Source organism: Scyliorhinus canicula, chromosome 5 (genome assembly GCF_902713615.1).
Source record: "Scyliorhinus canicula chromosome 5, sScyCan1.1, whole genome shotgun sequence".
In the NCBI taxonomy this organism is placed as follows: domain Eukaryota; kingdom Metazoa; phylum Chordata; class Chondrichthyes; order Carcharhiniformes; family Scyliorhinidae; genus Scyliorhinus; species Scyliorhinus canicula.
The window spans coordinates 211,802,946-211,828,665 of NC_052150.1; the positions used below are offsets into that span (position 1 = coordinate 211,802,946).

General features: G+C 46.5%; 1 protein-coding gene across 11 annotated transcripts in view; it reads left to right on the forward strand.

The window, feature by feature from the left end:
* kmt2ca (lysine (K)-specific methyltransferase 2Ca) overlaps positions 1-25,720 on the forward strand; it is a 537,383-nt gene that overhangs the window by 394,497 nt on the left and 117,166 nt on the right. For 8 of the 11 annotated variants that reach the window (XM_038798420.1, XM_038798425.1, XM_038798416.1 and 5 more), the window contains exons 27-32: positions 3,470-3,665; positions 6,585-6,689; positions 7,072-7,119; positions 22,045-22,182; positions 22,293-22,325; positions 22,423-22,533. In XM_038798420.1, coding sequence (XP_038654348.1) covers positions 3,470-3,665; positions 6,585-6,689; positions 7,072-7,119; positions 22,045-22,182; positions 22,293-22,325; positions 22,423-22,533 — 631 coding nt within the window. The remainder of the gene's footprint in view (positions 1-3,469; positions 3,666-6,584; positions 6,690-7,071; positions 7,120-22,044; positions 22,183-22,292; positions 22,326-22,422; positions 22,534-25,720) is intronic. The other 3 variants (XM_038798421.1, XM_038798426.1, XM_038798422.1) reach the window with 2 other exon arrangements.

Below are 25,720 nucleotides of genomic sequence, written 5' to 3' on the forward strand. Positions count from 1 at the left end.
TTAACCTGAGGATAACCACATCTCAGACGAGGGCCAAGTTTGAGAAGGCGGGGCCTTCTCATGAATAGCCTCAGCTGGTACGGAAATTGAACCCACAGTGATGAACTTGCTCTGCATCATGAACCAGCTGTCCAGCCAACTGAGCTGAACCAACCCCCAGAGAGTAATATTTTTATCTTAGTACTTTAGAAAGTAATAGTGGGCCAACTGAGAGCGCTGCGAGGCTAGTCCCGTTACTGTCGGACTGCCTCCAGGCATAGCCAAGACTAATTCAGAATGGCAGATTTCCTTCCCTAAAGGGGAATAAGATAAGTTTTATTAACAATATGACAGCTTCATGGTCTCTCTTAATGATACCAGAGGCCAGAAGTGAGAACTGCGATCAGGCAGAGAATTGCGCGAAATGGAAAAAAATCAGTTTTGCGCCCGACGCCATGCTCAGCGGAGTCCCTCGCTGGCAGCGGGCGATAGCAAGGTTTGTGCCCTGCATTGGCAGATCCATGCAAAACAGTCATTCGTATGGATTGTAATATTATTAGCGGTTGGACACTTCATGGTCCACCCTCCTTGATGCTCCGCCTCTCTTAGGCAGAAGGTTTGTGGGCGTGAATTAGTAACTATTTACAAGCAGGGCCTGGATGCTATGGCTGCGGAGGGGGAACAGGAGGCTAAAGATATTCTGAAAAAGCCTCAAACATTGATGGGCTTGCTCGGGGGTGGCTGCCCGGACTGGGGGAAGTAGCGGGTAGTGACTTGGTGCCAAGTCATGGACTTTGGGGATCAGAGTGGCCTGGCTCAGACCGTCATTTCTTCAGTATGTGTTTTAAACACACCCCTTTGGTGTTACTAATAGACTTCTGGCTGCTCTTGCTGAGTGATGCCTGTGTCCTTTGAATTATCAGAGAGCCTATGGTCACCTGGGAGTCCATCCAAGCTGCTCCTTTGGGCACCCTCAGACCCCAGCTGTTTCTTTAAGGGGATGGGCATAGCTAAGCTCAATCAGTGGCCCAGCAGGCGATGGCACTCCTCAGAAGTGCGGTCCCACTGCAGAGGAAGCAAGGGATCAGCAGAGCTCACCTCAACCAGAGGACACCTGTACCACCTTTGGAACCCTTCCTCTGCCCCTCTCAAGACAGAAGCCTTACCAGTGATCCACATCCCTCAGGATCACCAGCTGTCGTCTTCTGGCAGCGGGTGATCCTGGTGACATGCCTCACTGGCATGTAGCTGTGGATCCACCTTGGACTCCCAAACTGGGGTCAGGTCTTCTCTTTGCCAACTTTGTGGCTGCAGTGTGTGTGTGGGAAGTGATGTCAGATGTCAGGCTCTTTAGCGCTAACTCTGGCCACAGCGGTTACAATGCCACTGGGCCTGGAATTGCTCTCAGTTTGTGCCAGCAGAATGCTGACTCATTTGCATGTGCTGATTCGCTCACCGAATAACGCCCCCAATGCTAGTGCGAATTACACGCTATTCAGTCCTGTCGGAAACGCTTAGACTCTCAAATGAAAAATTCCGGCCCTGATTTTACTCTACATGTTTTCTTTCAGCTACATTTAAAATATTAAGTAACCTGGGTGGGATTTAACCTGCATTAAACCTTCATGTCATCAAATCAAAATGGATCAGACCATCTGTTCTTTATAAATGTATGAAACATAGAATAATAATCCTTATTGTCACAAGTAGGCTTACAGTAACACTGCACTGAAGTTACTGTGAAAAGCCCCTATTCGCCATATTCCGGCGCCTGTTCGGGTATGCGGAGGGAGGATTTAGAATATCCAATTCACCTATCAGCACATCTTTTGGGACATGTGGAAGGAAACCGAAGCATCCAGAGCAAACCAACGCAGACACAGGGAGAACGTACAGACGCCACACAGTGACCCAAGCCGGGAATCGAACCTGGGACCCTGGAGCTGTGAGGCAAAAGTGCTACCGACTGGGCTACCGTGCTGCAGAGGTGGCTTGGTTTGTCAAGTGCCCTATGTACAATACTTTGCTGTGGAAAGGGAGCAACAGGTATAGAACTTTTTCTGGTAGTTAAAATCTCGAGTACAGATCGCCACAAATGGCACCCTTGTGCCATACAGACTGCCGAGACTCACTGCCACCTTCTGACAGGTAATGTGCACTACCTGTAATTCCCTGGCGTGCCAAGCAGGGTAACACTGTTCCAACCTAACTGAAGCATCACACCTTCTTTCTCAGCCATTAAGCAGGGTATTACAGTATTCTTGCTATTTTATTTCTCCACACTGGATCTAGCTTTGCTTAATTTTCGCCTGGTTTTTATTTTGCTCCCCTCGTCTCCACTCACATCTGTAACACCCAACAGTAAGTTAAAATCTGTTTCGTAGGATTTTACAGCAAATAAGTAAACCATTTAGCCCATTGTATCTGTGCTGATTCATAGGAAGAGCTATCCAGATAGTCTCAATCTTTTTCCAATAGCCCTGTAAATTTCATATTTTCGAATATACACAATTCTGAATGAGAAAGGTAAAATATTTGTCCCTTTAATTTTAAGCGGTGTGTCCCTTCAAATTTGGGCTACTGGCTAGATTTTCTGCAGCTCCCAATAAGCTAGTTTATGGCAGAGAGCCAAAGCTGTGCTGCAAGTTCTAGCTACTAAATCAAACAAGCTGGCACTGCAGAATTCAGTTCAGTCACCTCAGTGAACTTTTGGCTAGCTTTGTGCTGGCAGCTTGGCATTCCTGGCTCAGATTTTGCTGAAATTTCAAAATCAGGCCATAGGTTCCCGAAGTAGGGGGGAAAATGAAATCCTTTGATAGTGACTCCATTAACATAACAGCGCATCTTCACACACTTTCTCCCTCTGGAATAATGGGGATTCCCGAGCTGATTATTAGCTCAGTGAACTATGTTATGAACGCTCCCTCTGTGGCCAACAAGTCCAGGCATTGGACTTGAACCCAGAGCTCAGGGTCTGGAGGTAGGAATGCGATCACTACAGCTCAAGACCTCTGAATAATGAGCATGAAAAGAGGGAGGATATATTATCGATCATTAACCAGCTACCAAAAAATCATTCATGCAGTGACAATGTTCCCATAAATGATCTTCATACAAATGCACATAAGTCGAATGAAAGTTCACGATGATTCTGAACTCTGGAGGTGGTCTTTGCTGCTTCCTTCCAATATATTTAAAGCACTCATTATAGAACATGGCATGAATATTCACAATTCTGTTTTTGGTTCACTTTTAGAATATACTGCCAGAGTGACAAATGAATAGGCAAACCACACTTTCTTGTTTGATTCAGCATTGTGAAGTCAAAGGATGATTTTTTTTTTGAAAGAAGAAAAAAGATCAACTCCACCCCAACCAAAGTCAAGCCACTGATCAATGTCTTACCAGACAGTAACCATAGCTTTTGTTTATTTTTAACTATGGCAGTTGTAATGGGATGAGTTATTTCCTCCATTCATTCCTTTTACAGGAAGCTTTCTTTGGAAAACATCTGCTGCTTGCAAGTCAACAGAGCAAGCTAACTCTGGATGCTCTATCTGACGAAGAATCATCTCAGCTACCAAACAGAGTACCAATTGGAAATGTAAATTTCCTGGATCCTTCCTCAGATCCATTGCTGAGTTCAGCCACAACTCGGGTGGCTGTAAAACAACAGGGAGAGCAAGGTACGTATGGGACGCACAATACTCAGTACTAATGGTTTCTATTAAGAGAGAAAAGAACCTCCATTGTGTGCTTTTTGGATATATATCCGGAACCTGTTATGATGGTCATGATGTTGCTAGGCTACAAACTAGTTCTGAGTTTGGTGTGCTTGTGTAGCACCTTGCCAAAGTTAGCATTTAACTCATTCTTCTGACCCAACCTACAGTCTCTTCTTCACAACATTAACATGCGTTTCAACCGAGTTTTCTTTGTCTCCACTACCCTTGGGAAGTAGGATTATGGTGAACCCAAAAGCTTTTTATTCATATGTAAAAAGCAAGAGGGTGGGCAGGGAAAAGATTGGACCATTTAAGGGCAGTGGGGGGAAACTATGTGTTGAGTCAGAGGAAATGAGTACTTTGCATTAGTGTTCACCAAAGAAAGGGACTTTTTGGAAGATGATTCTTGGTTAGGGTGTGTGAACAGTGGATCATGTTAACATCGAAAAGGAGGAGGTATTGGGTCTTTTAAAATATATTAAGTTAGATAAGTCTCTTGGGCCGGATGGGATTTACCCCAGAATACTGAGGGAAGCAAGGGAGGAAATTGTTGAGGCCTTGACTGACATCTTTGTATCCACATTGGCTACAGGTGACATCCAAGAGGACTGGAGAATAGCTAATGTGGTACGGCTGTTTAAGAAAGGTAGCAGGGATAATCCTGGAAATTATAGGGTGGTGAGCCTCATATCGGTAGTAGATAAATTATTGGAGAGAATTCTCATGGACAGGATTTATACCCATTTGGAAACAAATGGACTCGTAAGCGATAGACAGCATAGTTTTGTGAAGGGGAGGTCGTGCCTCACTAACTTGATCGAGTTTTTTGAGGAGGTGACAAATACGATTGGTATGGGGAGGGCGGTGGATGTTGTTTACATGGACATCAGTAAAGCCTTTGACATGGTGCTTCGTGGCAGACTGGTACAAAAGTGAAGTCACACGGGATCAGAGATGAGGTGGTAAGATGGGTACAGAACTGGCTCGGTCACAGAAGGCAACGGGTAGCAAGAGAGGGTGTTTTTCTGAATGGAAGGTTGCGACTAGTGGTGTTCCACAGGGATCTGTGCTTGGGCCTCTGTTGTTTGTAGTATACATAAACGAGTTAGAGGAAAATGTAGCAGGTCTGATAGGTTCGTGGATGACAACAAGGTTGGTGGAATAGCAGATAGTGTTGAGGATTGTAAGAAGATACTGCAGGACATTGATAGGTTTGAGAGCTTGGGTAGATAAATGCCAAATGAAACTTAATCCGGACAAATATGAGATAATGCATTTTGGTATGTCTAACATAGAGGGGAAATATACTGTAAATGGCAAAACTCTTGGGAATGTAGAAAATCAGAGAGATCTGGGAGTGCAGGTCCACAGATCTTTGAAGGTGGCAACACAAGTGGACAAGGAAGTCTAGAAAGCATACGGAATGCTTGCCTTCATTGGATGGGGCATCGTGTATAAAAACTGGCAAGTCATGCTGCAGTTGTACAGAACCTTGGTACGGCCACACTTGGACATTGCGCACAATTCTGGTCGCCACACTACCAGAAGGATGTGGAGGCTTTGGAGAGGGTGCAGAGGAGGTTTACCAGGATGTTGCCTGATCTGGAGGGTGTTAGCTGTGTGGAGAGGCTAAATAGACTTGGGACTGTTTTCATCAGAATGACGGAGGTTAAGGGGTGACCTGATAGAGGTCTACAAGATTATGAGGTGCATGGATAGAGTGGATGGGCAGACATTCTTTCCCAGGATGGAGGGGCCAGTCACCAGGGGGCATAGGTTTAAGATCCGTGGGGCAAAGTTTAGAGGAGATATGTGAGGCAGGATTTTCATGCAGAGGGTGGGGAGTGTCTGGAATGTGTTGCCGGGAGAGGCTGTGGAAGCAGATACATTAACGGCGTTCAAAAGACACCTTGACAAACTCATGGATAGGATGGGTATAGATGGAAACGGCACAAGGAAGTGCTGAGGGTTTTGGCAAAGGTTGGTATCATGACCGGTACAGGCTCGGAGGGCCAAAGGACCTGTTCCCATGCTGTATTGTTCTTTGTGCCCCACTTGGAAACCTATTCATTTATAGGTTATTCTGTATGCGCTATTTGTGCTTCCTTGTATCACTCTTAAACTTGTCTTTTACCAGTTTATAGATATGGTCGCTCATCGTATGATAGTTGGTTTAGCTGAAATAGAACTAATAATTGAAAGGGTATTCCCAGTTTGTGTTGGGTTCGTCAAAATTCTCCTTTAGTGTAACCTTTCTGTTTACACTAATCTTTCTTGCCTGTCCGGTGCACAGCCTGTCGTCCTGATTATTTTTGGCCCAGTGGTCTAGAACAAATCACGTTATTCAAATATCTCAAAATATTGGACTTAATAGCTTCTGTCGTAGTGTAGTAACTGTTATGTAGGCAGCAATATTTATAAATGCTGATCTGCTAAGAAACATGGTAGCACTGCTGTCTCAGCTCCAAAGGCCCAGGTTAAATTCGAGCCTTGGGTGACTGTTTGTGTGGAGTTTGCACCTTCTCCTGTGCCTGTGTAGGTTTCCTCTAGGTGCCCCGTTTCCTCCCACTGTCCAAAGATGTGCAGGTTAGGTGGGGCTGTGGGGAATGGGCCTTTCAAAGTGCTCTTTCAGAGGGTCAGTGCAGACTCGATGGACCAAATGACTTCCTTTTGCACTGTGGAGATTCTATGGGACTGAATGTTTCCTTAGTGCTCTATTTGTTATGGGGTAATGTTGCCCATCATGCAAGGCGAATGTCTGCCTTTCTTTGAATAGCATTACATTAACTTTGAACATCCAACTAAAAATGTGCAATGTACATACAAATGGTTGCTGTACTTTGTCTTTTTCTTGAAAAGTTTGATTTGCTTGTTCTGCAGTTAATCGAGATGACCCACTAGCTGATCTCTCAGACGTCCTTACCACAGAAGATGATATCCTTGGAATACTTTCCGATGAACTTGGAAAAACAGGGGATGAGTCAGGTATGTTTGTGCAATGTTGTGGAGCACATGAACAGTATCTTTGTAGTGGAAAAATATGTGGCTTCCTGTGAAGTTTGAACATGTCACTTTGCCCATGTCTCTTGTTTCTATCCTAGTTCTTATTTGTAGCAAAAAGCTTTTGTGCCTGAACAGCAGCTGTTTGAATTTTCCTAAGATTTCATTTGCTGTAAATTGCTTTTTTGCTGCTTGATGCAATTACCCAAAGTCATTAACAATCAATGATTATGCTACTTTATGCTATACTGCCCAATGACTGTTGCATGCTGTTGAGTTGGGTCTACTGTGTGTGTGCTTATTTCGTTTTATTTTTGGTCTTTATTTCCCAGTTATTCATCCATTTTATCTGGTTTGGGTCCTGTAGGTCTTGATTTGTACACTTTCCAGGTCGAGAATTCACCTTCTCCATTTGGTAAGAGACTAAATGGTGGATAGCAGTAGTCCCATGTCTGATGCTTTATGTCCTATCAACAGCAAATGTGCATGCTTGTTTGTGTTTTTGAGAATCCCCTTTCTAAAGCTCCATTTCCCCTTTCTAAAGCTCCATTTGTTTGTTCTATGGCACTAACGAACTTTACCATGGCTAACTCATTTGCTTCAAATATTTGCACACCAGTGACTAAACTGCATTTTTTTTAAATCAGTTTTAGAAAGTAGAATGACTAGGTATTCAAACAGTTGTTGATAAGTTGACCTTGATCCTAATGATCATTTGAAAATATGGCTCAACTTCCGGTTGCGGCTCTGCCTGGGTAGGTCGCACGTTCGGCAGCTCCCGTCGTGAATGGACTTTTGGGCCCTTTTAAGGAGCCCCAGCGGAACTTGGTCAACGATTCTCGGTGTGGGAAGATGGCAGTAAGGTTTCCCCAGCACTGTGTGGAGTGGACCAGGAGCAGCGTGGTCAAAAAAGGGGCACTAGAGAAGAGAGGAGAACTGGCGTGAAAAAGCAAGATGGCGGCGGGCGGAGATCAGGCAGCGTGAGCTCAATGGTCGCGGGAGCAGCAAGAGTTTCTAAGAAGCTGCTTTGGGGAATTGAAGGCAGGGATGTTGGCCCCTATGAAGACATCGATCGAAAGGCTGGTAGAGACCCAGAGGATGCAGGGGACAGCAATTAAAGAGGTGCAGCAGAAGGCCTCTGATAACGAGGCCGTGATCCTGGGCCCGGCGGTGAAAGTGGAGGCGCACGAGGCGCTCCATAAAAAGTGGCAGGAGACATTCGAGGATCTGGAGAACAGGTCGAGAAGGAACAATTTGCGGATTCTGGATCTCCCTGAAGGTGTGGAGGGGTCGGATTCTGGGGCGTATGTAGCTACGATGCTGAGCACGCTGATGGGCGCGGGAGCCTTCCCGAGGCCCTTGGCGCTGGACGGGGCGCAGAGTCCTGGCGAGGAGACCGAGGGCGAATGAGCCGCTGAGAGCTGTGGTGGTGAGGTTTCACCGTTACACCGACAGGGAGTGCGTCTTGAGATGGGCGAAGAAGGAGCGGAGCAGCAGGTGGGAGAATGCTGAAATTCACATTTACCAGGACTGGAGTGCAGAGCTGGCCAAGTAGAGGGCAGGATTCAATCGGGCCACGGCGGTTCTCCACGGAAAGGGGGTGAAGTTTGGGCTGTTGCAGCCCCTGCGACTGTGGGTCACTTATCAGGACCGTCACCACTATTTTGATACGCCGGACGAGGCGTGGACCTTTATGAAAAATGAGAAGCTGGACTCAAATGAGTGGTCTGTAGCATGCTTTGGGGGATGCTGTGGAGTGGGAGAGGGTGATATTTGTGTTTTCTTTCTCTGTGTGCTGGTTTGGGAGGGGTTGTTCCCCGCGTTCGGTGCGGGGAGAGGGGGCCGGGGGCCCTGGGGCCCTGGGGATGGGGGTGAAGTTGCAGGAGAATGGAGCTGCGCCACAGAGGGCGGGGCAGCCCGGACTGGGAGCATGGATTTCCTTTACCCGCGGAAAGGGAGGGGGCGGGAAAGGGCACGCGGGGGGGGGGGGGGGGGGGGGGGGGGGGGTACTGGATTGGAGTCTGCAGGGGTTGTGGAGGGGGAATCTTGAGCTTTGAGGGGGAATTCTACGGGAATCGGTGGCAGAGGCGGGAGTGGCCGAGGGCAGCAGGAGTCAGATGACTTACGGGAGTACAATGGGGGGAGCAGGGGGGTTAAGCAATTGCTTGGTTGGGGGGGGGGGTGCTACTGGGTTGCTGCTGTACTGACTGAGGGGGAGCTGGAGATAATAGAGTCGGGGTGGGGAGCCTCCGCCTGGGGGGATGGAAAGTGCGGGAGGCGTGGGCACGTGGCTGGCCTAAAAAAGGAGATGGCTAGTCGGCAGAGGGGTGGGGTGGGTAGTCCCCCGATCCGGCTGATCACGTGGAATGTGAGAGGCCTAAATGGGCCGGTCAAGAGGGCCTGGGTGTTTGCGCACTTAAAGGGACTGAAGGCAGACGTAGCCATGTTACAGGAGACGCAACTGAAAGTTGTGGATCAGACCAGGCTGAGGAAGGGATGGGTAGGGCAGGTCTTTCACTCCGGGTTGGACGTGAAGAACAGGGGGGTAGCAATTTTGGTGAGCAAGCGAGTGACTTTTGAGACGGTGGGCATCGTGGTGGATAAAGGGGGCTGTTATGCGATGGTGAGTGGTAGGCTGCAGGGAGCCCGGGTGGTGCTGGTGAATGTATATGCCCCAAATTGGAACGATGCAGGGTTCATGAAGCGGATGCTAAGCCGGATCCCGGATTTGGAGGTGGTGAACCTGATTATGGGGGGGGATTTCAACACGGTACTGGACCCAGCAATGGATCGGTCTAGATCTAGGTCGGGTAAGAGGCTGGCTGCGGCCAAGGTCCTGAGGGGGTTTATGAATCAGATGTGGGGGAGTGGATCCATGGAGATATGCTAGGCCAGCGGGGGAGGAGCAAGGCATCTCACTATATGTGGATGATCTGCTTCTATATATTACAGATCCGGTGGAGGGGATGGGGGAGGTTATGCAGACCCTTAGGGAGTTTGGAGACTTCTCGGGGTATAAGCTTAATGTTGGGAAGAACGACCTCTTTGTGGTGCATGCGCGGGGCCAGGAAAAGAGGTTGGAGGAGCTGCCGCTCAAGCTGGTGGAGAGGTGTTTTCGGTATTTGGGTTTTCAGGTTGCCAAGAGTTGTGGGGTCTTGCATAAGCTCAATCTGGCGCGGTGGGTGGACCAGATGGAGGAGGACTTTAAGAGGTGGGACATGCTACCGTTCTGCCTAGCAGGTAGGGTGCAGTCTTTCAAGATGACGGTCCTCCCTAGGTTCTTGTTCGTGTTTCAGTGCCTGCCCATCCTCATCCCTAAGGCCTTTTTCAAGTGAGTGAGGAAGAATATTATGGGATTTGTGTGGGCCAATAAGACCCCGAGGGTTAAGAGACTGTTCTTGGAGCGCAGCCGGTGGAGGGGGGGGGGGGGGGGGGGCTGCCGAATCTGTGCAGCTACTACTGGGCAGCAAACGTGTCGATGATTCGGCAGTGGATGATGGAGGGAGACGGGGTGGCATGGAAAAGACTAGAAGCGGCGTCTTGTTTAGGTACTAGCCTGGGGGCACTGGTGACGGCACCGTTGCCGCTTCCGCCGACGCGGTATACCACGAGCCCGGTGGTGACGGCGACGCTGAGGATTTGGGGGGCAATGGAGGCGGCACAGGGGGGATACGGGGGCCTCAGTCTGGTCCCCGATACGGAATAACCATAGGTTTTCTCCGAGCAGGATAGATGGTGGGTTCCGAAGCTGGCATCGGGCGGGAATTAGAAGGCGGGGGGGGATTTATTCATTGACTGGACTTTTGCCAGTTTAAGGGCACTGGAGGAGAAATTTGGGTTACCCCCGGGAAATGCCTTCAGGTACATGCAGATTCGGGCGGTTGTTAGAAAGCAAGTAGGAGAATTCCCGTTGCTGCCTGCCGGAAGGATACAGGACAGGGTGATCTCAGGCGTGTGGGTCGGAGAGGGTAAGATCTTGGAGATATACCAGGAGCTGCAGGAGGCGGAGGAAGCCTCGGTGGAGGAGCTGAAGGGCAAATGGGAAGAGGAGCTGGGTGAAGGCCTGTGGGCGGACGCCCTGGGCAGGGTCAATTCCTCCTCTTCTTGCGCCAGGCTTAGCCTGATCCAGTTTAAGATGGTGCACAGGGCGCATATGACAGTGGCGAGGATGAGTACATTTTTGGGGATGGAGGACAGATGTGTGAGGTGTTCGGGGAGCCCAGCAAACCACTGCCATATCTTCTGGGCGTCCCCAGCGCTTGCGGAGTTTTGGAAGGGCTTTGCAAAGGTTATGTCCAAGGTCTTGGATACTCAGGTAAAACCGAGTTGGGGATAGCGATATTTGGGGTATCGGAGGATCCGGGAGTGCAGGAGTCGAAAGAGGCCGGAGTTCTGGCCTTTGCCTCCTTGGTAGCCCGGAGAAGGCTCTTCTTAGTGTGGAGGGACGCAAAGCCCCCAAGTGTAGAGGCTTGGGTCAATGACATGGCGGGGTTTCTCAGGTTGGAGAAGATAAAGTTTGCCTTGCAAGGGTTCTTGCAGGGGTTCTCCAGGCGGTGGCAACCGTTCCTCGACTTTCTCGCGGAACATTAGGTGGGGGTCAACAGCAGCAGCAACCCGGGGTCGGGGGGAGGGTGGGCTGGTTTCTTTTCCTTTTTGAAAGGGGCGCTTGCCCTATTTTGTTTTGAGTTGGGTGTTAATCTGTTAAATTGTTTATTGTTTAGAGGGTTAATTTGTTCTGTTTGGTTGGCATGTTGCCCTTTTTTATTTGTATTATTTTCCTTTTTGGAGTGTTTTGTAAACTTAATGAAAATATGGCTTAGATGGATGATAACTATTCTAGTGAATTTGTAGTTTGTTTCTATGGTCTTTTCTAAGGAAAAGATAGTGACAACATATACAGGAAAAGAGCAGCCATCTGATGGAATGTGAGAAGACATTCTCACTCCAACTAGATATAAATATAACTTGGGTGAACGATGTTGAGGCCTCTTAAAGATGCACAAGATCGGGGGGAACGTTATTGAAGATATTTGAAATATTAAAAATCACATGCTTCAAATTCTAGGATAACAGGCCAACCCTTGCTGAAACAAATGGCAGCAGGCTAATGACGAGTGTTATTAATGCAAAATGCCAGCAGATTCAAGGAATTAAGAGATACACTGCGAGTTGCTGGTCAATGTACGCCGTTCATTTTTAACAAACAGAATCTTGTCCTGAGTCTCCTTTATTTTTAATAACTTGCAGGTTAGTGCATTAAATGCCCACTGGTGGCTTCACAGTGGAAGACACCAGTCAGATATCAGAACTTCTGGTGAATCAGGGGGGTAGAGGTGAGTGTAGTGGCCATAACTAAGGAGACGGTTGTGGGGAAAGTGTAAGGTCTGAAGGTGGATGAATCACCTGGACAGGATGGACTACACACAAAAGTTCTAAAGGCGAAAGTTGAGGAGATTGTGGAGGCATTGGTGATAATCTTTCAGGAATCACTGAAGGCAAGGAGGATCCCAGTGGGCTGGAAAGTGGCTAATGTAACGCCCCTACGAAGGGAGGGAGGCAAAAGACGGGAAATCATAGGCCGGTTAGCCTGACTTCGGTCATTGGGAAGATTTTAGAGTCAATCATTAAAGATGAGACTGCGGAGTACTTGGAAGTGCATGGTAAAATAGGACTGAGTCAGCACGGCTTCGTCAACGGAAGGTCACGTCTGACAAATCTGTTAGAGCTCTTTGAGGAGGTAACAAGGAAGTTAGACAAAGGAGAAGCAGTGGATGTGATCTATTAGATTTCCAGAAGGCCATTGGCAAAGTGCCGTATAGGAGGCTGTTAATTAAGAGCCCATGGTGGTAATGATAAGATCCTGGTATGGATAGAGGATTAGCTGACTGGCAGAAGGCAGAGAGTGGGGATAAAGGGGTCTTTTTCAGGATGGCAGCCAGTGACAAGTGGTGTGCCTCAGGGGTCTGTGCTGGGACTACAACTTTTCACAATATACATTAACTATCTGGAAGAAGGAGCTGAGGGCGCTGTTGCTAATTTTTCAGATGATACAAAGATATGCAGAAGGAGGTAGTACTGAGGAAGCAGAGGGGCTGCAGAAGGACTTGACAAGTTAGGAGAATGGGCAAAGAAGTGGCAGATGGAATACAATGTGGAAAAATGTGAGATTATGTCATTTGGAAGGAGGAATGGAGGCATAGACTATTTTCTAAATGGGAAGATGTTTAGGAAATCAGAAGCACAAGGGGACTTAGGAAACCTGAAGCACAAAGGGACTTAGGAAGCCTAGTTCAAGATTCACTCAAGGTTAACGTGCAGGTTCAGTCGGCAGTTAGGAAGACAAATGCAATGTTAGCATTCATGTCAAGAGGGCTAGAGTACAAGAGCAGGAATGTACGCTGAGGCTGTATAAGGCTCTGGTCAGACCCCATTTGGAGGATTGTGAGCAGTTTTGGGCCCCGTATGTAAGGAAGGATGTGCTGGCCTTGGAAAGGGTCCAGAGAAGGCTCACAAGAATGATCCCTGGAATGAAGAGCTTGTCCTATGAGGAGCAGTTCAGGACTCTAGGGCTGTACTCGTTGGAGTTTAGAAGGATGCGGGGGATCTTATTGGAACTTACAGGATTCTGAAAGACCAAGGTAGAGTGGACGTGGAGAGGATGCGAAGGCACAGCCTCAGATTGAAGGGACGATCCTTTAAAATTGAGATGAGGGGGAATCTCTTCAGCTAGAGGGTGGTAAATCTGTGGAACTCTTTGCCACAGAAGACTGTGAAGGCCAAATCACGGAATGTCTTTAATATGGAGATAGGTAGGTACTTTATTAATAAGGGGTTATGGGTAGAAGGCAGGAGAATGGGGAAGAGAAACATATCAGCCATGATTGAATGACTCAAATGGCCTAATTCTTCTCCTATGTCTTATGGCCGTTAAACCTGCTTCACAAAATTAGGATTGGTGATTAGTAGTGTAACTAACCTTTTACCCACATAATGTACCCACGTGCAATGCCAATCAATCTGTCTGACCATAAAAGGGAACAATTTAATTGTTCAACCTCATTCCTGCATGTAACAAATTGTTTTGAGGTTTTGTAAATTCTTCAAATTCATTACTTTTGTTTTATTTTTCTTTGTCTTTTTTCCCCTTTTGATCGATTTTTCCCTCCCTTTTGTTCTTTGCCTGATTTGACTTTAATTGAGCCTCTTTCACCATCAGTCCTCTGTTCCTTTCTCAGTCCTTTAATCTGATTGATTGAGGGGAGACAATGTTGGTTCTGCTCAGGTCCCCATTGCCTTCTTGATGCTTCTATCAACTTAGAATAAAATAGGCACAAAACATTTTTGAACTGAAGGGTACAGAAAAATGACTAATTAAAGGCATCCATCCGCAATGAGATGCCCTGCTCAAATACGATATGGCTCATTACAGAAATGAAATGAAAACGCTTATTGTCACAAGTAGGCTTCAAATGAAGCCTCTAGTCGCCACATTCCGGTGCCCGTTCGGGGAGGCTGGTATGGGAATTGAACTGTGCTGCTGGCCTGCCTTGGTCTGCTTTCAAAGCCAGCAATTTAGCCCTGTGCTAAACCAGCCCCTAGAGATGGTTTCAAAGAAGGCATCCAAAGGAACTGAAAAATTGGAAGGGAGGGGAGCAATAATAAAGTTTCATATATATGCGTGTGTGTATGTGTGCTTCTTATCATTACGCCTTAATATCAGCAAGACTGCAACTTTCTTGGTTCTTAGGAACATACACTTTCTAATGTCATCAGCTTTGCTATTGGTGATATGAGAAATAATGTCATGGCAGGAGGAGGCTCAATGTGATGTGGTACGATGGCACAGTGGTTAGCGCTGCTGCCTCACAGAAACAGGGACCCGGGTAGAATTCTGGCCTTGGGTGACTGGTGAATTTGCACTTTTTGCCTGTGTCTGCGTGGGTTTCCTCCTGGTGTTCTGGTTTCCTCAAGGTGTTCCAGTTTCTTCCAACAGTCCAAAGATGCGTGGGTTAGGTGGATTGGCCATGCTAAATGGCCCATTAGTGTCCAAAGATGTGCAGGTTAGGTGGGGTTACAGGTATAGGGCAGGGGAGTTGGGCCTAGGTAGGATGCCCTTTCAGAGGGTCAGTACAGACTCGGTGGGTCGAATGGCCTCCTTCTGCACTGTAGGGATTCTATATCTATGGTAATTCTATGATTTAAAGAGAAATTGTGACTTCCAAGTTGTGGCATTTTCTTAGATTTTTTAGTCTTAGTTCTTGCTCTTGTTATTATTCTCGACTTAATGATCAAATTAAGTGTCTTTGGTCCACCAACCAGTGGGCTAAGTAATAATGTGTAAATATGGTCAATTAGGATAAAAGTAAATAATAAAGTAACGGCTTCACTGTGGTGCATTAGAACTTCTGACAAGTTGCCCTTGAACTGCAGACAAATTGCCACCTCATACTCCTACAGATTGAACTCTACCTGCCCAAAGTTCACAGTGGTAGAACCCTCAAGAGTATTGACAGTCAGAGAGATCTAGGTGTACAGGTCCACAGGTCACTGAAAGGGACAACACAGATGGAGAAGGTAGTCAAGAAGGCATATGGCATGCTTGCCTTCGTTGGCCGGGGCATTGAGTATAAAAATTTGCACATCATATTGCAGCTGTATAGAACCTTAGTTAGGCCACACTTGAGTATAGTGTTCCAGGGGCTGGTTTAGCTCACCAGGCTAAATCGCTGGCTTTTCAAGCAGGCCAGCAGCACGGTTCAATTCCCGTACCAGCCTCCCCGGACAGGCGCCGGAATGTGGTGACTAGGGGCTTTTCACAGTAACTTCATTGAAGCCTACTCGTGACAATAAGTGATTTTCATTTCATTTCAATTCTGGTCGCCACACTACCAGAAGGATGTGGAGGCTTTAGCGAGGGTGCAGAAGAGATTTACCAGGATGTTGCCTGGTATGGAGGGCATTAGCTATGAGGAGAGGTTGAATAAACTCGGTTTGTTCTCACTGGAACGACGGAGGTTGAGGGGCGACCTGATAGAGGTCTACAAAATTATGAGGGGCATAGACAGGGTGGATAGTCAGAGACTTTTTCCCAGGGTAGAGGGGTCAATTACTAGGGGGCATAGGTTTATGGGGCAAGGGTTAGAGGAGATGTACGAGGCATGTTTTCGTTACAGAGGGTAGTGGGTGCCTGGAACCCGCTGCCGGAGGAGGTGGTGCAAGCAGGGACGATAGCGACGTTTAAGGGGCATCTTGACAAATACATGAACAGGATGTGAATAGAGGGATACATAAGAACTAGGAGCAGGAGTAGGCTATCTGCGCTCTCGAGCCTGCTCCGCCATTCAATGAGATCATGGCTGATCTTTTGTGGACTCAGCTCCACTTTCTGGCCCGAACACTGTAACCCTTAATTCCTTTATTCTTCAAAAAGCTATCTATCTTTATCTTGAAAACATTTAATGAAGGAGCCTCAACTGCTTCACTGGGAAAGGAATTCCATAGATTCACAACCCTTTGGGTGAAGAAATTCCAACTAAACTCAGTCCTAAATCTACTTCCCCTTATTTTGAGGCTATGCTCCCAGTTCTGCTTTCACCCGCCAGTGGAAACAATCTGCCTGCATCTATCCTATCTATTCCCTTCATAATTTTATATGTTTCTGTAAGATCCCCCCTCATCCTTCTAAATTCCAACGAGTACAGTCCCAGTCTACTCAACCTCTCCTCGTAATCCAACCCCTTCAGCTGTGGGATTAACCTAATGAATCTCCTCTGCACACCCTCCAGCGCCAGTACGTCCTTTCTCAGGTAAGGAGACCAAAACTGAATACAATACTCCAGGTGTGGCCTCACTAACACCTTATACAATTGCAACATAACCTCCCTAGTCTTAAACTCCATACCTCTAGCAATGAAGGACAAAATTCCATTTGCCTCCTTAATCACCTGATACAGATCCCAGAAGTGTAGAAGATTTTAGTTCAGATGGGCAGCATGGTCGGTACAGGCTTGGAGGGCTGAAGGGCCGTGTCCTATGAGGTACTTTTCTTCTTCCTTTGTTCTTTCCTTTTGCCCACTCAGTTTGTGTCCATTTGTAACTTCCTGGTCTTTATATCACCACTTAATGTGCCTGCTCAAATAGTGTCATCTGAAAACTTGGATATATAACTCTGAACAAAGGAGGTGCATGAACAAAGGAGGTGGTCGTGGTTTTTTTTTTAATTTATTGTACCCAATTCTTTTTTTTCCAATTAAGGAGCAATTTAGTGTGGCCAGTCCACCTGCCCTGAAAATTTTTGGGTTGTGGGGGCGAGACCACACAGACATGGGGAGAATGTGCAAACTCCACTCAGACAGTGACCCAGGGCCAGGATCAAACCCAGGTCCTCTGCACCGTGAGGCAGCAGTGCTACGCACTGTACCATCGTGGCACCCCATGTGGTAATGGGTCAAGCAACGAAACAAGATCAGAGTCTAGAGGAGATGTGAATGGCAGGAAGTAGAGCTCAGTGTAATGATGAGCTCAATTAGAAAATGAAGCTAAGGCCTTTGCTGAGGATCCATCATTCATGGTCAGAGGGTATCTTGGATACATAGCAAGGGTCCAAATTGGAAGAAGGAATGGGGTTAAAGGAAAGTGAAAGTGTAGAAGGATTCAGAGGTGTGTTTCAAACTGCTGGTCGTGACCAGTGGATGGGTGTCACGGTCGCAGAGCGATCGGTCGCAGCATTCCCAATCGCGGGAGAAGCACCCAGTGGCCACCCCCAGCTTTTAAGTTAAGAATGCCAGCCGCGACCGGCCTTTAAATTTGAGCAATGGAGTCTTCCCGCCAGAACCGGCGGCAGAGTGCAGGTCATGCGCCAGGCATATACACTGACAGTCATGCGCCCTGTACGTCTGTGCTTTGGGCTCAAAATCACAGAAGAGAGATTCCTCCATTTTGTAGCTGCCAGCAAGCAAGAAACAGGACTGTGAAGAACTGAAGGTAGACTGTTCTGTAATAAGAAAGAATGGGCTAAAGGCACAAACAGGGAGGGGGTCTCAACTGAATCTGCTGGAGAGAGCTGCTTAGGTGAATCCATCGCAGGACAAAGCACTGCTGATGGAGCTGTATACAGAGCTCCAAAGCCTCTGGTGAACAACCCATTAAGAAAAAATTGAAATCGGAACAAAAGCAGTACAAAGATGATTACTAGAGGTATGGCTTTGTTAATTGTGCCAATGTAAATCAGGATGCAAATCCCATGTGTGTTATATGCAGGGAAGTACTGGCAAATAAAAGTTTAAAACCCTCAAAACTTCAAAGTCATTTGAAGACGAGTTTGAGGACAAACCTCTCGATTTGTTTCAAAGGATGCAACAAGAACATAAATCGTCAGCTGAAGTCCTTAGCAGAAATGTTACATTGAATGACAAAGCACAATTAGCCTCTTACCATGTAGATAAAGAGAAAATAACCCACACAATGGCAGAGGGATTAAAACTCCCTGCAGCAACAGACATGGCTGGTACGGTCCTAGAGAGGTGAGCTGAAAAAGTGAAATTTTATCCCATTTAGGGATTTGTGGCTTGCCGAATTTGTGATAATGCTGAGAATTTAGAGGCCGAGCTTGTTTCTCGTTTAAAGTCAACACAGGAGTCCTCAATACAACTGGCTGAAAGTGCAGACGTTTCAGATTGTACAACCTTGCTATATTTATGTTAGGTATGTTTGGCACAATGATTTCCTGTGCTACCTGACATTACCAACCAACACGACTGGTGCAGAGATTTTTGAAGAATTCAATAGTTACATGGTTGGAAAGTGCAGGCTTGACTGGGTTAATTGCAGAGGATGGGACAGCCAACATGACCGGGAAAAAGAGCGGTGTTATAATAAGGATTAAGGAGACAGCTGGTCAGGACATTGTTTGGAATCATTGATTTATTCACCGTGAAGCATTGACATTGAAAGGGATTCCATCCAAAATGAAGTGGTGTTGAAAGGAATTGTGAAAGTTGTGAATTTCATTACATGCAGCGCACTCAATATCAGGCTTTTAAGGCTCTGTGTTCCGATATGAGGGTCGAGCACACATTTATTGTTCCACACGGGTAGATTGGCTGTCGAGAAGTCGGGTGTTTTTCAGAGTTTACAAATTGAATTATGAAATCCATGTTTCCCTCCTTGAGAAATCATCCCCTCTGGCTGATTCATTTAAACTTGGATGTTAACTATGTCTGATCATGCAGACATCTTTTCAATTCTAACCGAACTGAACCTCCAATTGTAAGGGAAGGATAATGACTACTTTCGGTGCTGTTATGAAATAGATGGTTTCCAAAAGTCTTTGCAAGTTTGGCAAGTGCGAGTACAAAGACAAATCCACTACATATTCCCCATACGACTACGGCACATCGAAGAAAACGATATTAGTGAGGGAAGTATCAACAGACTGACGGGCCTTATTCAATTGCATCTGGCTGCGCTGATCAAGTGTTTCTGTCACTACTTTCCAGGGGAGAAGTTTTAGATTTCGAGAGAAATGGTGGGTGAAAAATCCTTTTGAATTTGAGACTTCAGGGTCAATTATTAACTTACACCTGACTCCAAACAAAGCGGATGTTGTGCTTTGCCAAATTTAGCAATTTTTATAAAAGAAATAGGAATATGTATTGTACATTGATTTTTATACGGCATTACAATAACAATTATCAAGTCACAAAGGAGAGACATGACAAAAATTATGGCCTACTTTGTTGTGCCATGTGGACATACCATACAAATTTTAAGATACCAACTTCATTCAATGTGGGCTCTTTGAAATTGACTTTTCCATTAAAAATAAATAGTGTCACAAGTAGGTTTACATTATACGTCAATGAAGTTACTGTGAAAATCCCCAAGTCGTTACACTACGGCGTCTGTTCGGGTACACTGAGGGAGAATTCAGAATGTTCAATTCGCCTAACAAGCACGTCTTTTGGGATTTGTGGGAGGAAACCAGAGCACCTGGAGGAAACCCTCGCAGAAGGGGAGAACGTGCAGACTCCGCACAAACAGTGACCCAAGTCGGGAAATGAACCTGGGTCTCTGGCGCTGTGAAGTAACAGTGCTAACCACTATGCTACCCTTCCCCCTCTAAGTGGATAATGTGCTGCAAATATGACCACCGAAGGTGAGATAACCTGGCTTGTGTATTCAAAAACTGCCTCACTGTGCCACAAGGACAAAAGGATATCTTCCAAACTGAGATGTCAATTACATCATCCTGTACCCATCATCCTGTACCCATTAGGAGACATTCCTGAATTGAATGGGTCTTTTTGAAGTATAGATGGTGGTCATCTTAACCCTTCTCTGGATGAGTGTCTTAAATCAATAAACCGGGATGTCGGTCATCAGCCTTGGGCCATCACCATATTTTTGGATTGGATTGGATTTGTTTATTGTCACGTGTACCGAGGTACAATGAAAAGTATTTTTCTGCAAGCAGCTCAACAGATCATTCAGTACATGGAAGAAAAGGGAATTAAACAAAATTCAAGAAAATACATGAGAATACATAATAGGGCAACACAAGATACACAATGTAACTACAATAAGCATTGGCATCGGATGAAGCATACAGGGTGTAGTGTTAATGAGGTCAGTCAATAAGAGGGTCATTTAGGAGTCTGGTGACAGTGGGGAAGAAGCTGTTTTTGAGTCTGTTCGTGCGTGTTCTCAGACTTCTGTATCTCCTGCCCGATGGAAGAAGTTGGAAAAGTGAGTAAGCCGGGTGGGAGGGATCCTTGATTATGCTGCCCGCTTTCCCCCGGCAGCGGGAGGTGTAGATGGAGTCCATATTTGGAAAAGGAACTGAAATTGTGGAAAAGTCACATGGTAAGACAACCATTTTAGTAAAGTCCCTTTGTAAATGCAGCAACAGGAAGTCAGAGACATCACCAGAAAAGCAATAACACTTGTGCATTAAAAGAGCCAGAGGCTATAACATTTTACGGTCTCCAAGCCTGACCTGGTAACGAGAGTGCAAGCAACTAACTTGGTGACCTGAAGAAATTCCATCTCTGAGAAAATCCTGAAAGCGACTTTGGCCTTTGAATTCAGAGAAACTGTCCTTCAGCAATGAAGACATCTTCATCAGCCCTGCAATGCGTGATTGCAAGAACAAGATAATCTTGTGAATTATGAACTCTTATTTTTGCTTGTAACCTGTAAAAGTGCCCAATTCTTTTCAACTGTTCTTAGCTTGAGTGTATTTGTGTGTGTGACTGTGAGTGAGTGTCATTGCGTTAGATTTCAGGGTGAGCATGTAAATAAAACAATTCTCAACAAACTACTTTCTGCTGGCAATCCAAATTGCCCAGATACTCGGGTTAAAAAACTTCCTCTCAAAAGCTTACTGATTGCGGACAGTTGGGAAGGGACCACTGATTTCAGCTGCATTCTCTCACCCTGTGCAAAACAATATGAAGAGTATTAAAATAGTGAGGAGGTAGTGTCCATTCATTTCAGATGTTAGCAGGGATGAGACATTACGGTAATGGAACAATACTAAAGAGTTGACTCTGACAGAGGTCTTTAAGATTCTGCAGAGTTGCAACCGGAAATAGCATAGCAGATGAAGTCACTCCACCCATCAAGTTTATGCCATCTCTTTCAAATTCACTTAATCTCACCGCCTCCACTCTTTCCTATGTTTTTGCAATTTTTTCCCCCCAAGTATTTATCCAATTCACTTTGAAAGGCTACTATTGAACCTGTATCCACCGGCTTATCAGGCAGTAACCACTCGTGCAAGGAGGCTTTTTCCTCATGTCACCTCTGCCAATTATTTAAATGTGAATAATAGATTCCCTGTTGAAACGGAGATAAGTGACTCACACGGAGAATTAACAGAGAGATTACAAACAACTTCTTTATACTGCCGAGAAGTTGGAACTTTTTGCCACCAACCATTGTTAAAGCAGAATCCATAAATAGTTGGTTGAAAAAGAGTATTATTAAAAGGTATGGGAGTGGGATTAGACCAGACATCTTATGAAGAAAAAAAATCAACAATGCGATGAATCATAGAATGTTATAGTATAGACTTGGTGCTTGACTACATGTTCCTGTGCTATATTACATTCAATGATTCTAAGCTTTTCAGAATTTGGGTCACTTCTAGCTGAGTAACAATCTGCACAGGACCTTTGCAAACTAGAATATTTTATTCAGAATAAATTACTGCAATGAATTGATAAATAATTCTGACTTTAGAAGACACAACTAATGAGTACTGCCAGCTTCTCAAAGTGCAGGTTTCCAGTGCATTTACTGATTCATGTTAAAATAACAAGACTAACATTTTGTTTAGCTGGACTTGATATTGACCCCATTTCAGAGGATCCATCTGCAGTTTCACAGTCAAGTGGAGGCCAAGGTTCCCGACCTTTGATCGAGGAGCAACTCGACCGAATACTTAGCCCTGATCTTGAGAAAATCGTCTCAGATGGTAAGATATTTTCTGAAAATGTGCCACCCACCCCCCACTGCAATTATTTTGGGTTACATTGTGGAAAATCTTCTTGACAAATGACTTGAAATTTTTATTTTGTTGTACAGGTACAATTCTAAGTAAGCTGTACAAAATTCCAGGTATTTATTTTCAAGTATTAAGCTGTTAAATAAGCAATCTGCATATCACCTGAGTTTAATTCATACTAACATTATCACCTTTATTTTTCAAATAAAGAACTGGAGGGGAAAGAGGTGGAAGATCTATTCACGGCCGTGTTAAGTCCTTCAGCTAACCAGGCACCTCCGCCTCCACCCCCGTTGCCTCCTTTGCCTCCACCTGACCATGGTATGACGTGACTTCATTAAAGTAAATGCTGCCAATTTCATTGTTCTAAAGCTCTATGCATCTACTGCTGTTAGCTTGATTATGAAATTGACAGATTTGTATTAGTTACTTGCTTCATTCAGATTTATTGTCCATCATCATTTTTTTCTTTCTTCCTCCACCACCTCCCAAAAATGGCACAATAGTAATGCCAGCTAGTGTTATTATGTTATTATACATTATAAAATTGGGATTATCTATGACATACATAAATGGAACTCCATCATGGTCGTTTTAGCCCTTGCCAAGGATTTGTCACGTAATCACATAGCATGCATCGTCGTTAGGCTGTTCAAACTGTCCCTTCAACCTGTAATTTCAAAGCGACAATTAAGCTTCCAATTGTAAATTGTATATTTACTAAAATATTTGAGGTTTAGCTTAATTCAGACTTTTTTTTTTGAAATAATTTTTATTGAAAAATTTTGATTTTATACAACATTGACACACCTTAGTAAAATACCGAAAATAACAATAATATTAACAATCATATACATTCGCCCCACCTCCATGAACAACACAGCATTTTAACAACAACGCAAATTAACACACTATAAAGTTACAGAATAGACACTACAATAGTGCACCCCCCCCACCTCCATGAACAACACAGCATTTTAACAACAACGCAAATTAACACACTATAAAGTTACAGAATAGACACTACAATAGTGCACCCCCCCCCCCCCCCACCTCCATGAACAACACAGCATTTTAACAACAACGCAAATTAACACACTATAAAGTTACAGATAGACACTACAATAGTGCAACCCCCCCCCCCCCCCCCCCCCCCCCCCCCCCGGGTTGCTGCTGCTATTGACCAAGTTACCTATCTCTGAGCCAGGAAGTCCAGAAAAGGCTGCCATTGTTTATAGAACCCTTGTATTGATCCTCTCAGGGCAAATTTGACCTTTTCCAATTTTATAAATCCTGCCATGTCACTGATCCAGGTCTCCACGCTTGGGGGCCTTGCATTCTTCCACTGTAACAGAATTCTTCGGCGGGCTACTAGGGACGCAAAGGCCAGGACACCGGCCTCTTTCGCCTCCTGCACTCCCGGCTCTACCGCAACTCCAAAGATCGCGAGTCCCCACCCTGGTTTGACCCTGGATCCAACCACCCTCGACACCGTCTCCGCCACCCCCTTCCAGAATTCTTCCAGTGCTGGGCATGCCCAGAACATATGGGCGTGGTTCGCTGGACTCCCCGAACGTCTGGTGCACCTATCCTCACCCCCAAAGAACTTACTCATCCTGGTCCCGGACATGTGGGCCCGGTGCAGCACCTTAAATTGGATGAGACTAAGCCTCGCACATGAGGAGGAAGAGTTAACTCTCTCCAAGGCATCCGCCCAAGTCCCGTCCTCTATCTGCTCCCCGAGTTCCTCCTCCCATTTAGCCTTCAGCTCCTCCACTGACGACTCCTCCACCTCCTGCATTACCTTATAGATGTCAGACACCTTCCCCTCTCCGACCCACACCCCCAAAAGCACTCTGTCCATCGTCCCCTGCGAGGGCAGCAAAGGGAATCCCTCTACCTGTCGCCTAGCAAACGCCTTTACCTGCAGGTATCTGACCATGTTCCCTTGGGGAAGGCCAAATTTATCTTCCAGTTCCCCCAGGCCCGCAAACCTCCCGCCAATAAACAGGTCCCTCAATTTGCTGATGCCCGCCCTTTGCCACCCCCTAAATCCCCCATCCGTGTTCCCCGGGATGAACCGATGGTTGCCACCCAGTGGAGCCTCCATCGAGCCCCCTGTTTCCCCCCGATGCCGTCTCCACTGTCCCCAGATTCTTAGGGTCGCCGCCACCACCGGGCTCGTGGTAAACCTCTTAGGGGAGAGCGGCAACGGTGCCGTTGCCATGGCACCCAGGCTCGTACCTCTACATGATGCCATCTCCATTCTTTTCCACGCTGCCCCTCCCCCCTCCATCACCCATTTACGCACCATTGACACATTGGCTGCCCAATAGTACCCCAGAAGGTTGGGCAGCGCCAGCCCGCCTCTATCCCTTCCTCGCTCCAGGAACACCCTCTTCACTCTCGGAGTCCCATGTGCCCACACAAAGCTCAAAATACTGCTAGTCACTCTCCTAAAGAAGGCCCTGGGGATAAATATGGGCAGGCACTGAAAGAGGAACAAGAACCTCGGAAGCATCGTCATTTTGACGGACTGTACCCTCCCCGCCAACGACAATGGCAGCATGTCCCACCTCTTGAACTCCTCCTCCATCTGATCTACAAGTCTGGTGAAGTTATGCTTGTGCAGAGTCCCCCAGTCCCTGGCCACCTGCACCCCAGGTACCTAAAGCTCTCCCCTGCCCGCCTAAGCGGGAGCCTACCAATTCCTTCCTCCTGGTCTCCAGGGTGCACCACAAACACCTCGCTCTTGCCTAAATTTAATTTATAACCTGAAAAGGTCCCAAACTCAGCTAGCAACTCCATCACTCCCGGCATCCCTCCCACCGGGTCTGCCACATACAGTAACAGGTCGTCGGCATACAACGACACTCTATGTTCCTCTCCACCTCGCACCAAGCCTCTCCACCTCTCTGAATCTCTCAACGCCATCGCCAGCGGCTCGATTGCCAGTGCAAACAACAAGGGGGACAGGGGGCAACCCTGCCTGGTCCCTCGGTAAAGCCGGAAGTACTCCGACCTCCTCCTATTCGTGGCCACGCACGCCATCGGGGCCTCATATAGCAGCTTTACCCATCTAATGAACCCTTCACCAAATCCAAACCTCCCCAACACCTCCCATAGGTACCCCCACTCCACTCTATCGAAGGCCTTCTCCGCATCCAGCGCCACCACTATCTCTGCCTCCCCCTCAATCGCCGGCATCATGATGACATTCAACAATCTCCGCACATTCGTGTTCAGCTGCCTTCCCTTCACAAAACCTGTCTGGTCCTTGTGCACAACCCCTGGCACACAGTCCTATATCCTGGTGGCCAGGATTTTTGCCAGCACCTTAGCATCCACGTTGAGGAGAGATATGGGCCTGTATGAACCACACTGCTGGGGGTCCTTGTCCTTCTTTAAAATTAACGAGATCAGCGCCCGCGACATCGTCGGGGGCAGAGTCCCCCCTTCCCACGCTTCATTGAGTGTCCGCACCAGCAAGGGGCCCACTAGGTCCACA